A 13,675-nucleotide genomic window follows, 5' to 3' on the forward strand; every position below is an offset into this window, starting at 1 on the left:
GGAAGACATCAAGCGTCCAAAGACAGAAAACTTAAAGCATATATCTCAAAATCCAAAATGCACAACAAAAAAAATGAACAAATGGGAGGAAAACTGGAGGTCAAACGTCTGTGACCGAACTGTAAGAAACCGCCTAAAGGAAATGGGATTACATATAGAAAAGCGAAACGAAAAGCCATCATTAACACCTAAACAGAAAAAAAACAAGTTTACATGGGCTAAGGAAAAGCAACCGTGGGACTGTGGATGACTGGATGAAAGTCATATTCAGTGATGAATCTCGAATCTGCATTGGGCAAGGTGATGATGCTGGAACTTTTGTTTGGTGCCGTTCCAAAGAGATTTATAAAGATGACTGCCTGAAGAGAACATGCAAATTCCACAGTCATTGATGATATGGGGCTGCATGTCAGGTAAAGGCACTGGGGAGATGCCTGTCATTACATCATCAATAAATGCACAAGTTTACGTTGATATTTGGACACTTTTTCTTATCCCATCAATTGAAAGGATGTTGGGGATGATGAAATCATTTTTCAAGATGATAATGCATCTTGCCATAGAGCAAAAACTGTGAAAACATTTCCTTGCAAAAAGACGCATAGGGTCAATGTCATGGCCTGCAAATAGTCCGGATCTTAATCCAATTGAAAATCTTTGTTGGAAGTTGAAGAGAAAACGGTCCATGACAAGGCTCCAACCTGCAAAGCTGATCTGGCAACAGCAATCAGAGAAAGTTGGAGCAGATTGATGAAGAGTACGTTTGTCACCATTAAGTCCCAGGCTCAGAGACGCAAGCTGTTTATAAAAGCCAGAGGTGGTGCAACAAAATACTAGGTGTTGGGAGTGTTCTTTTGTTTTTCATGATTCCATAATTTTTCACTCAGATTGAGTGATTCCATATTTTTTCCTCTGCTTGGTCTAAAAAAGTAACCATTACTGACTGCCACAATTTTCTTATTTCTTAGTGTTTCTTAAAGCCACGAAAGTTGCAATTTGAAATGACTTTAGTTTTGTGTCAGGTCTGTGACGACTTTTGTTCTACACAAACAACTGAATGAACATCCTCCGAGGCCGGTGATTCCATAATTTTTGCCATGGGTTTGTATATGATGAAAGGTTTTTGTCCCCAGTGAGAACATGAACTCCAAGACACTTAAAAGTTGAGCAAAGGTTGAAAAATGTCAGTGTTCCCCTTAAGAGTCAGTCAGTATTTATGTATAAAGTGTGGAAAATTTGAGTTTCTTGACTTTCATCTATGTATTTGTTCCTTGATAAAGTTAGTTGGTCTCATCCACGTGGCCATTGGATAATTAAATGAACTGTTCAGAGGATTTTCAAAAGTGCAAACGTTTAATCCAGATGTAGCCAGTACAGTGAAGGCATGTGATCTGCAGTTTAACTGAATTTGAGTCAAAAAAACAAAACACTTATTTTAGGCGACAACTGGGAAGTTTTTAAATTATGAAGTGCACATTTATGTTTTTACCTCACATGCGCATGGCTTGCCAGGGTTTATTTTACTTTTTTGTTTTTTTAAAAAACACACTGTTGTAATTTGTTCATGGTCCAACTACCATCATTTGTATCCACACTTAGGCACTCAGAACTCTACGGACAGCTGACTTCAAACCGTATATTGTCTTTGTGCGGCCTCATATCTACGACTGTCGCAGAAAAAACCTCAGTTCCTCGTCCTCCTCTCGGTGCCGGGATCACAGTGAGTTACATCACAACCGTCTCAAAGTATAAGTTTTATTTTATGGTCACAACAAATAATAATTTGAAACAGTTTAAATTACAATGCATGAGAAACTAACTTCCTTCACTCACTAAGTTGAACGGTAATCAGTGCTGCCCTCTTGTGGCCCATTAGGAAGAGAGCCTTCAGGACATGATGCAGTCGGCTGAGCGGATTGCGAGTGTTATGGCCACTGGGTGGACTACGTCTTAGTGAAGGAGGACCCCATCAGTGCCTTAGCGGAGCTCCAGCTCCTACTGGATAAGGTGCAGCTGGAGCCCCAGTGGGTACCCGTGTCCTGGATTAAGAAGAGCTAACCGGCTGCCTGGAGAATGATTGGTTCATGCTGGAACACAGGTGGAGTCGGAGGAGGTTGTGTCACTGCTGTAAAAACCAACCTGAAACCAAGTTGTGGAATCACCATCCTCACAGCCTTTTCATTAAAACCTGCCGCTGCAGATTCACGCATGCTGGATGTAACATAACTATATATAGTATCTATAATGTGATGTGCCAAATCCAATGTTACCTGCAAAATAAAACTGCAGACCATGTTTACACTCAAGAAGACTGCTTATTGTTATTTGGGGGGAACAACTCATGAGCCACCCCAATGGTTACGAGGGAAACCATTTACTTACACCAACACAATTTCTATAACAATTACAAACAAAATAAGGATATTACACGGTTGAAGGCCTTTTTACTTCCACAGCTTCTTGATTGACATGTTCTTCTCACTGTCTTTCTGCATAACCTGGTGACAAAAAAGGGGGGGGGGGTGCTCAGTGAAAACGTGGAAGGGGGTGAAGCTGTTTTATGAACTAAAGCACCAAACAGTTCCTAACCTTTGCCACAGCCATCTCAAAGTCCTCCTGGGTGACGTGAACCTCGCCGCTCCTCTCAAAGCGTACATCCCTGCCTCTGTGCAAACACCCTAACGGACCAACACAATTGCCTTGGTCAACAAGATGCCACCGTTCTAGTTTACACGGTAGTAGACCGTTACTGACCTTGACCTCGGCCCTGAGGCGCCGGGCATCAGCTCTGGCAATCTTCCGCAGGTTAATCCCGCGAGTCAAGTTCATCTTCCTGGAGTGGATCTTCAGATGTCCAACCGAGCCTATGTACAACCAGAAACAGTCAGCACCGTATCTACAGATAAAGATTCGCTTCAAAATCCAGACTGGGTGAAAATGTGAACCTCTTCATTCGGAGGGGGGAACTCGATCTTCCTGTCGATCCTGCCCGGCCTGAGCAGAGCAGAGTCCAGGATGTCGATACGATTTGTGGCCATAATCACCTTTCAGGGACAAAAAGTGGAGTTTATAAAAATACTAAACATATATGCAGCATCTCTGTACTCACACTAAAGGTGTATCATGCACAGAAAAATATTTTTTTTTATCTCAGGAAGGATTTATACAAATAACTTCTCAGTGAAGAGTTCCTGGGGTACAACACTAAAATGACTTGGAACCTTTTAGTTGCATTTTTGCTACCTTGATGTTCTTGGTGGCCTCAAAGCCGTCCAACTGGTTGAGCAGCTCCAACATTGTCCTCTGCACCTCACTGTCGCCACCTGATCCGCCCTCCAGCCGCGACGAGCCAATGGAGTCAATTTCATCCATGAAGATGATGGAGGGAGCGTGCTCTCTGGCCATGACAAATAGCTCACGCACCATATACGAGCCCCTAGACCAAGAATTATCAAATGGTCATGCAAACTAGAGCCTGACCGATATATCGGCTCGGCCGATATAAGCCCTTTTCAAAGTACTCACTATTGGCCGAAATTTTTCCGATTTAGAACGCAGATAATTTCGCATAAACAGAACAGTTACTGAAATAATGTTTGTGTCGGCAATGTAAAATGTCCTTGCACTGGTTGTCCAGTAGATGGAGCTCTAACTCCATTCAACAGAGCTGCTTACACCCCTGCATAAATGTGTTCATCACTGGCCCACGTAGTTCACCATCACACTGCACTGATCAGCTGACAAAAGCATACAATTGTTTATAAGGATCTATAGGCTTATCCTGAACCTATATCTAAGTTGCAGCAACAAGAGGTACAAGATCAGATGTATTTCACAACTCTTTTTAAGGATATGTATTTGCTAATTTCACAAAGGTTTCATACTTGATTGCATTTTCTGAACTTGAAAATTCTTCTCTTATAAGTTAATCAATGAGGACAAAGCTTCAGCTTTAGCTCATACCTTTTTGTTAAGGGTCCAAAAAAGAACTTTTCATTAAAAAAAAATAATAATATCGGCTGATTTATCGGCTATCGGCAAATCAGCCGATTTATCGATTATCTGCATTTTTTTCATCGAGATATCGTTATCGGCATCGGCCTCAAAAAATCCGTATCGGTCGGGCTCTAATGCAAACTTAAAAAAATATATATATATATATATTCAATTTAACTTTTATCAGGCGCTCACCCTCTCCTATGAACTTCTGGACAAGCTCAGAGCCAGACACCCTGATGAAGGTGCAGTCGGTGTGATGGGCCACAGCTCTAGCCAGCAGGGTCTTTCCGGTTCCAGGGGGTCCGTACAGCAGCACACCCTGGTCACACACGCAAAGCAGGAGAAGGTGGAAATCAGTTTGAGTCTCATTAAGACATTAAGCCTGTGCCATCAGCTACACTATCAGTTGCCCACCTTCGGCTGTGCGATGCCTAAAGCCTCAAACAGCTCCGGGTGCTTGACAGGCAGCTCTATCACTTCCTTAATTTCTTTAATCTGCTTATCCAAGCCACCAATCATCTCATAGGTGGAGTCCGGCACCTTCTCCACCATCATGAGGGACACCAGAGGGTCCACCTTGTTGGGTAAAATCTTGTGCAGGGTGTAGCTGTCGTTACGTAACGCAACACGACAATTTGGCGTCACCTGGTAGAGAAGTGACAAATTAGTGATGAATAACTATAAACCTGTTGTAATAAGAGAATCACACATACACCATGCACATTTGTAATACTACATCATTAATGTCAATGTTTTTGTCCACATCCACAACAAATTTTCCTTCTGGGTGCACCTAGAAATGAGAAGAAGATATTAATTTAAAGTGCATGCTGATCATCAACATGAAGGGTATTTTACAGGGATCTGGAAGATGAGGACACAGTGTACCTTGACCAAAACTTTCTTTTTGTCCATAACTCTAACAACTTCTCCTACATAGGAACCCTGCTCCTGGAGCAACTGCAACTCCTCACGAAGGAGACGCACTAAGGAAAGGGTCAGAACTTTAAAAACTGGATGTTTCCCCCATGTGTATGCTGTTGTCATGAGGTGCTGTTTACCTTTAGCATTGAGCTCATTCCTCTGTGCCTGTAGGCGTCTGAGATTCTGGCTCTTTTCGTTGACTGTCAACTATTTAAAAAAAAAAAAAAAGAGAGAAAAACAGCTCATGAAACACTGCATTCAAAAATAAGATCACCCTTTGAATAAACAAACGTTCGAAAATCTCTTCTTACCTGTAACTCCTCTATTTTGGACAAGTAGTACTGTCTGAGACCTGAGCCACCTTTAGTCTCCCCGACCTCCATCTGCCAAAGACAAAAAACCTGTAATAGTCAGCCAAGTCACACAAAAACACCGACTTTAGACAGTTAATTATCAACCAAACACAAATGATTCTGTTTCCAGCTTCTGAAGTCAGAGATTTGATTGTTTTCTCCAACATTTTCTAGAACATTCCAGTCAATCAAATGTGCATTTGACCACTGACCAATCAAGGACGATTTTTGGGTTGGGTTGCAATTGTATATTGCAGACCCAAAAGTCACCATACTTTGACAATTCATATTAACTAGCATTTAAATGGGGGGGGGGGGGGGGGGAGATCTGTGGGAAGATACTAAACTATTTTAATCAATTATAGTCTGACGATTAATCATCTATTATGTGACACATTTTGAGTTTTTATATATTAGTTGATTTGAGCTTCTTAAATGTATTTTATTTTACTTTACTCCTTCCTGGCAGTAATCTGAATATCTTTGGCTCTGGACAAAACAAGCTATTTTAGTTCTGGATAACCACACAGACATTTTTCACTACTTTGACATGTTATGGCTCTAACAACTAATTGGTCAATTAATTAATAAAATAATTGTCAGTTGCAGCCCAAATACTTACAAACCTGATTGTTAGAGCTGCAACAACCAATTAACCAACTATCAACAGACTTAAATTAATCGTTTTGAGGCATTTTCTAAACAATAAACTGATTATCTTTGATCAGTGGAAAAAAAGTGAAGCATTTGAAGGCATCATCTCAGGCTCTTGAAAACAATGATTGACATTTTTCAGAATTTTCTTGACATTTTATGGACCAAAGAACTAAATCGATAAAATATTTCCTCAATTTAATCGATTACACAAATAACGTTTTTTTTAGAAATAAAACAAAAAGTTTAATTGGAAATCCACAAGCTTTAAAAAATAATGCAGAGCTGCAGTCAAAGATTGTTTTATTATTATTATTTCTCGAGCCCGACGTTGTCCTCGGTTGTTTCGTTTGACTGACGATGTAAAGCCTTCAGTGAAAACCCTTTAGTTTGACTTTTTGCGCTTTTTGTCTGTAAATCGTCAGATTGTCAATGCTAGCTGAACATTATATGCATACTGTTTAACTAACGTTTACTTTGTGGCCAGGTTATGGTCGAGATGCTACGTTATTTTGCAGTTCGTTCAACTTAATAAATGAGGAGTATGAATATAAAAACAGTGATGTTGTTGACATAATCACTGTGCTAGATGCCGCTAGCTGCGTTAGCTACAATGAGACAGCAAACACCGGCAGTTTCACTATCTTCAAACAAGTCACATTTCTAAGACGCTCACGCAAATGCTTCCTATCCGTCGTGATTCAATTAAAGTTTTCGCCTTGAAGCTGAGCAAAAGCTTCGTTAACAGTAGTAAAATGAACTAAATAGCAGGGGGGAAAAAATATGCTTACATGATCAATGCCATCAACCTCCATGTTGGAATTTTTTCTACATCCGCTGCCAGCTTTCCTCTTCCTCTTCTTCATGGTCCCACAGACACCGAAACTTCGAAGCTCGTTTCAAACTCCCCACTTTACTGCTTCAGCTTCAGCTATGATCAAAACCTATACAAACGGTGGCAGACGCTCCATCTCGACTTTAAATCTATAATTGTAACAAAAATACACATTTTTAAATACATTTGCTTATAAAAACCTGAAGTACCAAAACACAGACGTCATTATTAGTTGCACTACAGCCACAAGTCCAGCAGATGCCGCACACGAGCACAAACTAACTTTTGATACAGTGGTTCAAAGCTTCAAAACTCTCCAATTTCTTAACGGAGGATTGGATCCTGATGGTATTCCCCTACCGGTGATATGCGTAATGGTTATGATTTTAAGAAGGTTACCAGTCGATTTTTCCCAAGTTATTTGGGTAGGACGAGCACCCCCTACAGGCCTGCTCGATAACTACACGTTAGTCAAACAACTGGTTCCTGCTTCTGAGATTCAGGAAATACGCTATTTTTTTTTTACTTAATTTGTTTTAAAATAGCAGTTAGTAGATCTTGCTAACACGGTTTACTAGGTATCCATGTGATAATTGAGTAACAGATCCTTCTTGTTTTACTTGTCTGGGTCACACAAGGATGTTGACTCCATGATCCAAAGTTCTCCAGAACACAGGAAAAATTCCTCAATTGGTGACAGGAAAAGACCCTGAGGATGAGAAGTCGACCAGAGTTTCCAGTTCACTCACTTTACACTAGAGGTGGGCAGATCGATCCTAATATCTATAATGATACCAACGCTGGTATTGATATTGAACGATCCTCGTGTAAAATAATCGACACTCAGGCTTTTTTTCTTTCCCGCATGCACTGACTGCTGCACACACAGATTCATCAAAGTCTGCTCTCTGTAAGAGCAGCGCTGCGCTGTGTCACACAACATGGAGCAGCGCACCCTTGAATTGAGGTTTGTCAGCCCTCTACCTCAAGAGATTTTAAGTTGTGTTGAGTGATATTTTTTAAACAAAAATGTTGATTGTGATAATAAGGTATTTTGTTGTCACGTACAATGTTTGGCGAAATTCTATCCTAGGTCTTTTGGATCCTTTGGATCTATGAAGCTTAAATATGAAAAAGTATCGGTATCGGCAATATTGGGCCTCTATTTACTTGGTATCAGATCAATACCAAAACTCCCGGTATCGCCCACCTCTACTTTACACATCTGAGTAAAGTCTCCAAAAATAAGTATGTTCCTTTTGGCTACTGTATGAATATGACGGATGCCATATTCATATAGAAGCCAAAAAGGACTATAACAAGGCAGAGTTTCACTGCAAGTTGGACATCAATAGTTCCAAGCGATCCAATGCATCTGCTTGGGAAAACGTGCACACCCACAGTAAATTTATATTTGTATGCGTAAGACTTCTGACTTGAATGGACGTTCCATTGCAATTTTTTTTTAAGATCGTTACCACCATTTCATAACACAATAGAATGCAGCATTACTCTGGCAAAGGAGCATGAATCCCCATTATCAAAAATGAAAAAGTGAAGTGAAACAAAATCATGACCACGTGACGCAAGAATACAATCTGTAACCTCACCACTAGATGACACTAAATTCTCCATACTGTACCTTTACCAGCATTGTTCTTCTCTTTAACCAAGTGTCAACATCACATGGCCAATAAAAATACACTTAATCACAGATGTGGGAAAATATAAATAAAGCACTATGCACCAAAGTTGAATGCGCATTATTAAAATAGTATGTAAAGTGTATTCAAATAATATGCATAATGTATAACATAGTATGTTACAAAAAAGTACAGTAATGCAAACATCTATAAACATGTTTATTGCAAAATACTCCAATTGTATAAAAAGATAAAGGCTTCTGGGAGACGATACACAACATGTAAATATTTTTAACTGTCTGTACAATTAAAGTTAAGATTTTACACATTCTAAGTGCCTTTTCACATAAACTTTGGCACAGTGATATCTTAACGTGGAATGTTTGAAGCGAAGCCTGCACTCCCCGCCCCCCCCAATAAAACCCCAACATAAGAGTATGATATTGAACCATCCCGACCACAAATGAAAACTGCATGTAAATGATCAAACACACACACACACAAAGTCCCCAAATAAATGCCAGCTGTGAATGAAATCTTACCTTCTTATATTAATTAAAGAAATGTGTAATTCCAACTCATGTAGTTGCTGTTAAAGAAAAAGTAAATTATAAAAGCATTAATAAATCAGATAAACTTCTTACTGCTTTCTATTTAAAATATAAGGCATCTCAAAACCAGCTGCCTGGTCCATAAATATTTGGACACACTTTCCCTTTTTTTTTTGACCTGCTGACCCTACAGATTTAGCATACTATTTGTATTTTTAACAACTGATATAAATGAATATCAAGATATAGAATTGACTTGGAAATGCTCATGTATCCATCTCCTAAGTAAATCCCTTCGGCTGCTCCCTTGTATAATTTGGCACGTTTTACGCTGAATTCCCTTCCTGACGCAACTCCACATTATATGGCGAATGTGGCAGGGGTGGAGTTTGAACCAGGAACCTTCAAGCACTGAAACCAAGTGCACTGACCACTTGTCCACCACTCCTGCCTTCATGCATCAATCTCCTAACGTACCTAAATTAAAATGGTTGTAAAAGTGATGATTTGAATTAATAATGACCCACATAATGTCGATTTTTTATAGTTTCTTAAAAATAAAATAGAGGACTGTGTGCAAAAATGACCGCAATTCCTATATGGTTCATGTGATATTTTTGTTAAACCCGCTGAATTAAAGTGGGCAGTCTACACTGCATGTACATGCTGAATGTTTCTTCTTAAATCCATTCTGCAGGTGTACAGAGGCAAAAAAAAAAAAAAAAAAAAAAAAAGGTTACAAGCACTGTCCAAATATTTATGACCCTGACTGTTTTGAGTGTATAATCCAAAACTTTATATTTATTTCAATAAAACTAGAATTTTCTGCATCAAAATATATTCTGTATTTTCTGTAAATATCGTTACAAAAACGTATGTCTCATTTTGTATTCAACGAGACATTAGCAGATTCAGGCAATGTCCTTCTAAAACATTTATGGCTTTCAGAATTAATGGTAAACAGGCACAATTTTAACAGAACACACCAACTTATGGCGAACAACATGTAGAAAGCACCAAATATTAATTTTTTAAGTACTATATCAAAATTATTAAAAAATAAAATAAAAATAAAACAAGCAGACCATTTAAACAAGCTTAAAATGCAACGGCAAAATTATTATTGGCACCATGTAAATCAGAACATCGGTCCCATATATTCAGCTGAATTTAGAATTGTTAAAGGATGTGAATACAGAAGACGTATCCCGCTGAGAAGCGTCTGCCAAAAACGGTTTTGTCATGAGAAGATTCAGCTGCAGCATTACTTTCCCCCCTCTTTCCCAGTTCATTTGATTAAGGCTTTAAGATGTGAAGGTCCAGTTTGCAGACACACTCCTGGATTTTTAGGTGAGGCGGATACCCAACACCTGCTCCAGCTCTTGTCTTCTCTGCTGTACCTGAAAGACAGTAGGTGCATAAGAAAGCGCCAAAATGTAACATCAATCACACACGTAAGCTGCAGTGCAGCAGAATCCATCACTCCTTACTTTGGAGTACATGTATCTTCCCACTGCCTCTGGTACCCAGGCTGCCTGGTAGAACTCCGTCCTCCTCTCCTCCTCTGGGTTCCCTGCTACATCAGTCATCACTGCAGGGGGAGAACAAAAAATGAATTAGGGGTGTGGCGATATAATATTTTGGATCGGTATTAACCTTTTACTGTACAAAATTACAGAATGGAAATTTCAGAAAAAACAGAAATAAATCTGATCAGAGTCTCATATTTCAAATGAAAGTCATGTTGTGGGCTTTGTGCGGTTTCCTTCCAGGAGGAGTAGAATATCTGTTTCACATCTGAGTTGATGTTTTGTTATTAGCAAACTACATCCACTTCTTCAGTGTTTAGTCAATTTACTCAGGCTGCAAAATATAAAGCAAAAAATATTGAGCAAAATATAAAATACTTCTGCATGATTATTTAAGCAAAGTTTACATGGTAAATTCTCATTCATTTAGTTTGCTTTAAAATGACTCAAATTTGAAAGAGCAGAGGTGCATCACAAGTGCATCCAAGGACCATGTATAGGGGAAACATCCTCAATGAATTAAAAAACAAATGTGCTGGTCAATTTCTTTTTACATATACAGTATTGTAGGTACTGCAGTTGGTTGCATGAAGCAGTTTATTGTTTCTCTGGATTGTATTTGTACAATAAAGTGTAAAAAAAAAAGTGGGTAAAAACGGAAACAGTATTTGAACAGGTTGTCATGAAAACCAGCTCTACAAGACAGATTTAGCGTCTGACATCCTGTTGGAGTTTCTCCATACGAGCAGCGAAGGGTTTTACCTTTAGATCTCTGCACTGGGACTTCAGCCAGTCCTGGATAAAGTCCTGGATTATTGCTGAAGCTCAGCATGAAGTCCCTCAGTCTTTAGCTGGTTAATGTACTCAATCGTCTCATGGATCTGCGGTGAACACAAATTCACAGCTGATTATGGATCAATGCTGCTGCACTGCATAGTTACAGAAATTAAAAAAAAAAAAAATTCTACATAGAAAACATGAGAAAAAACGCAAAATCAAAGAGGAAAAAAATCTGTTTATTCACATTCATCTACAACAAAATTCGACTTCCAAACTACAGCAGCATGATCCGATCTCAGTGCTTGAATGTTCCTCCTGGTTTCAAAATAGTTTCATATGAGAACTTTAACATTTCACTGCCTGTACCTTCCTCCAGGGCTGCAATTTCCTGTTGGTTAGTTGTGGAGGACAGAAAATTATTCATCTGACCCTTCAGAGGGTCCTCTACCTCCACATCGATATCATAACATGCTGTTTTCTTCTGATCTGTGGGGTCCACACTGTTCAGACAGAACACAAAGAAAGACAGAAGGAAAAGTGGAGCGTAAATAAACACACAAGCAATGGGAACTGATGATTCTAATAATATGGCTGCAGATCATAAAGAAGAAGAAAACTCGTAATATTACACTGTAAACACTGATTGATTAAAAAGTAAAAAGATTAAAAGTAAAATCATCTTTCTCTTTAACATGCACAAAAGAAATGTAATAATGTGGACTATGTGATTTAGAGTTGAATAAACTCCTGTTTTTTATGAAAAAATACTAACTGAAAATGTGTGACTGCTACATTTTTATGATTTTTCCTTCACTGGTAACAGTGTCAGGTTTGGACAACAAAAGTGTAGTTGAGTGTAGTCCATCCCAGACAGAGTGTGTCAGCAACAACAATAGATATCATCACACACAATGATGATGAATTATTAGAAGGTGGTTAACTTTGAAGCAGCAGATTGATTGAAAAAGCAACATTGTTTACCCCAATGGTTCCCAAACTTTTCTGCCAGGCCCCCTTTGGCCAATCAAAATGGTCTCAGCCCCCCTGTGAATAAAACACTGAACATCTGAATATGTTTTCTTCCAGCCCTGCAATAAGTCAGTCTTGGGGCAGCTGTGAGACTGCCACTCTCAGTTCATTTTCAATGTCCAGTATTAAATGCTTAAAAAGTGGGGGGTCCAGAAGCTGAACGGTTTTAGCCATGCTAAAGCTCCACCGAAGCATTTACTCAAAAAGTCTGAAGGACCTAAATGACATGGTGAGATGCTGAAGAGCTGTCTGAGACATATAGTATTAATAATAATAATAATTATTGGGTAGCATAAAGCTGGTGGTACTTCTCTGGGTCCCACTGCACTGCAAGATGTATTTCAAAATTACAAAATTATTATTTTAGTTATCTGGATATGAATTCAGAAAGAGTTGTTTTGATTAGTATAATTGAATTAGGTTCATTTGTTAAGTACACAAATGCAACTTGGTATGAATTCAGGTTGTTGGACTGTGTTGGCGCTGTGCCTCTGAGTGTTGCTGAAAGTTCTGAAGTTTTGTGTTTTCCAACAGGGTGCAACCATTCGGAGAGATGAGGCGACAGGGGCCGTAATTGTGGCCAGAATCATGAGGGGAGGGGCAGCTGATCGCAGCGGTAAGGGCAACATCGCTGGAAGAACGTGATTGTTTGGAGGTGGAGGAAAGTCCTGTGACTGAAACTCAGTGTGCCGGATCTCGATGATCTGGAGTGTACAAGCATTTGAGGTGCATGCTTTTCCATTTTTCTTTTTTAATAGCCTTTACCTAAACACAAAGCTGGGTGCACCAGCATCATGGATCACGCACAGAGACCCTGTCAGATATTATAGATGATGTTCCCTCACAATGAACACAATACTCCTCATCTGGGTCTCCCTAAGTAACTGTTCATTTAACACAAATCATTGTAGAATCCAAGACAGGTAGAAGCAGGACCTTAAAGACATGGACCCTTGTTCTCCTGCAAAGATACCAGCACCACCAAACATCTCTGTCCACTGACCTCATGAGTCCATAAACTCTACCAGGCATCTCTCGATTTCAAGGGGCGAGGACCTAGAGATGGGAATGTCAGTGCTGAAATAAGTGCGTGTTTCTAGAAGTGCAGTCCTGGACATCATTGGAATCCTGGATCGCCAAGAAGATTGGGGGAAAAAAGAGATCTACTATCACAAAGAAAGTGATCTACATGAAACCAGGCAGTGAAAATGTGGAAAAATAAGTGGTGAGCAGGCTGAAAAATAAAGTAAACCCGGCTGTGGTTTCCTTGTACAGACAGGAATGTTTTTCCCCCAAACAGGATTTTCTAATCCTCGCTGACATGCGGAGACAGAAGCGAGGAGATTATTTTTTTGTAACCCACTGAACTGTGAGCGGA

General features: G+C 39.4%; 2 protein-coding genes and 1 long non-coding RNA gene across 3 annotated transcripts in view; 1 reads left to right on the plus strand and 2 right to left on the minus strand.

Moving 5' to 3' along the window:
• Positions 1-13,675, plus strand: part of LOC117531526 (MAGUK p55 subfamily member 3-like) — a 52,138-nt gene that overhangs the window by 21,692 nt on the left and 16,771 nt on the right. Inside the window, exons 12-13 of the mRNA XM_034194644.1 lie at positions 5,193-5,214; positions 11,068-11,070. Of these exons, the coding sequence (XP_034050535.1) occupies positions 5,193-5,214; positions 11,068-11,070 (25 nt within the window). The remainder of the gene's footprint in view (positions 1-5,192; positions 5,215-11,067; positions 11,071-13,675) is intronic.
• LOC117531527 (26S proteasome regulatory subunit 8-like) lies at positions 2,359-6,811 on the minus strand. The gene is given in 14 exon segments (XM_034194645.1): positions 2,359-2,498; positions 2,590-2,643; positions 2,646-2,678; positions 2,755-2,852; positions 2,855-2,864; positions 2,946-3,044; positions 3,244-3,427; positions 4,185-4,318; positions 4,414-4,644; positions 4,736-4,792; positions 4,888-4,985; positions 5,061-5,130; positions 5,235-5,306; positions 6,722-6,811. Coding segments are annotated over 14 exon segments (1,269 nt in total). The 5' UTR covers positions 6,797-6,811; the 3' UTR covers positions 2,359-2,444.
• Positions 10,199-11,269, minus strand: LOC117531528. The gene is made up of 3 exons (XR_004566643.1): positions 11,251-11,269; positions 10,450-10,550; positions 10,199-10,359 (listed from the first exon to the last, which is right to left on the minus strand). It is a non-coding gene; the product is annotated as an uncharacterized LOC117531528 (long non-coding RNA).

This window comes from Thalassophryne amazonica, chromosome 18 (genome assembly GCF_902500255.1).
Source record: "Thalassophryne amazonica chromosome 18, fThaAma1.1, whole genome shotgun sequence".
NCBI classification, from domain to species: domain Eukaryota; kingdom Metazoa; phylum Chordata; class Actinopteri; order Batrachoidiformes; family Batrachoididae; genus Thalassophryne; species Thalassophryne amazonica.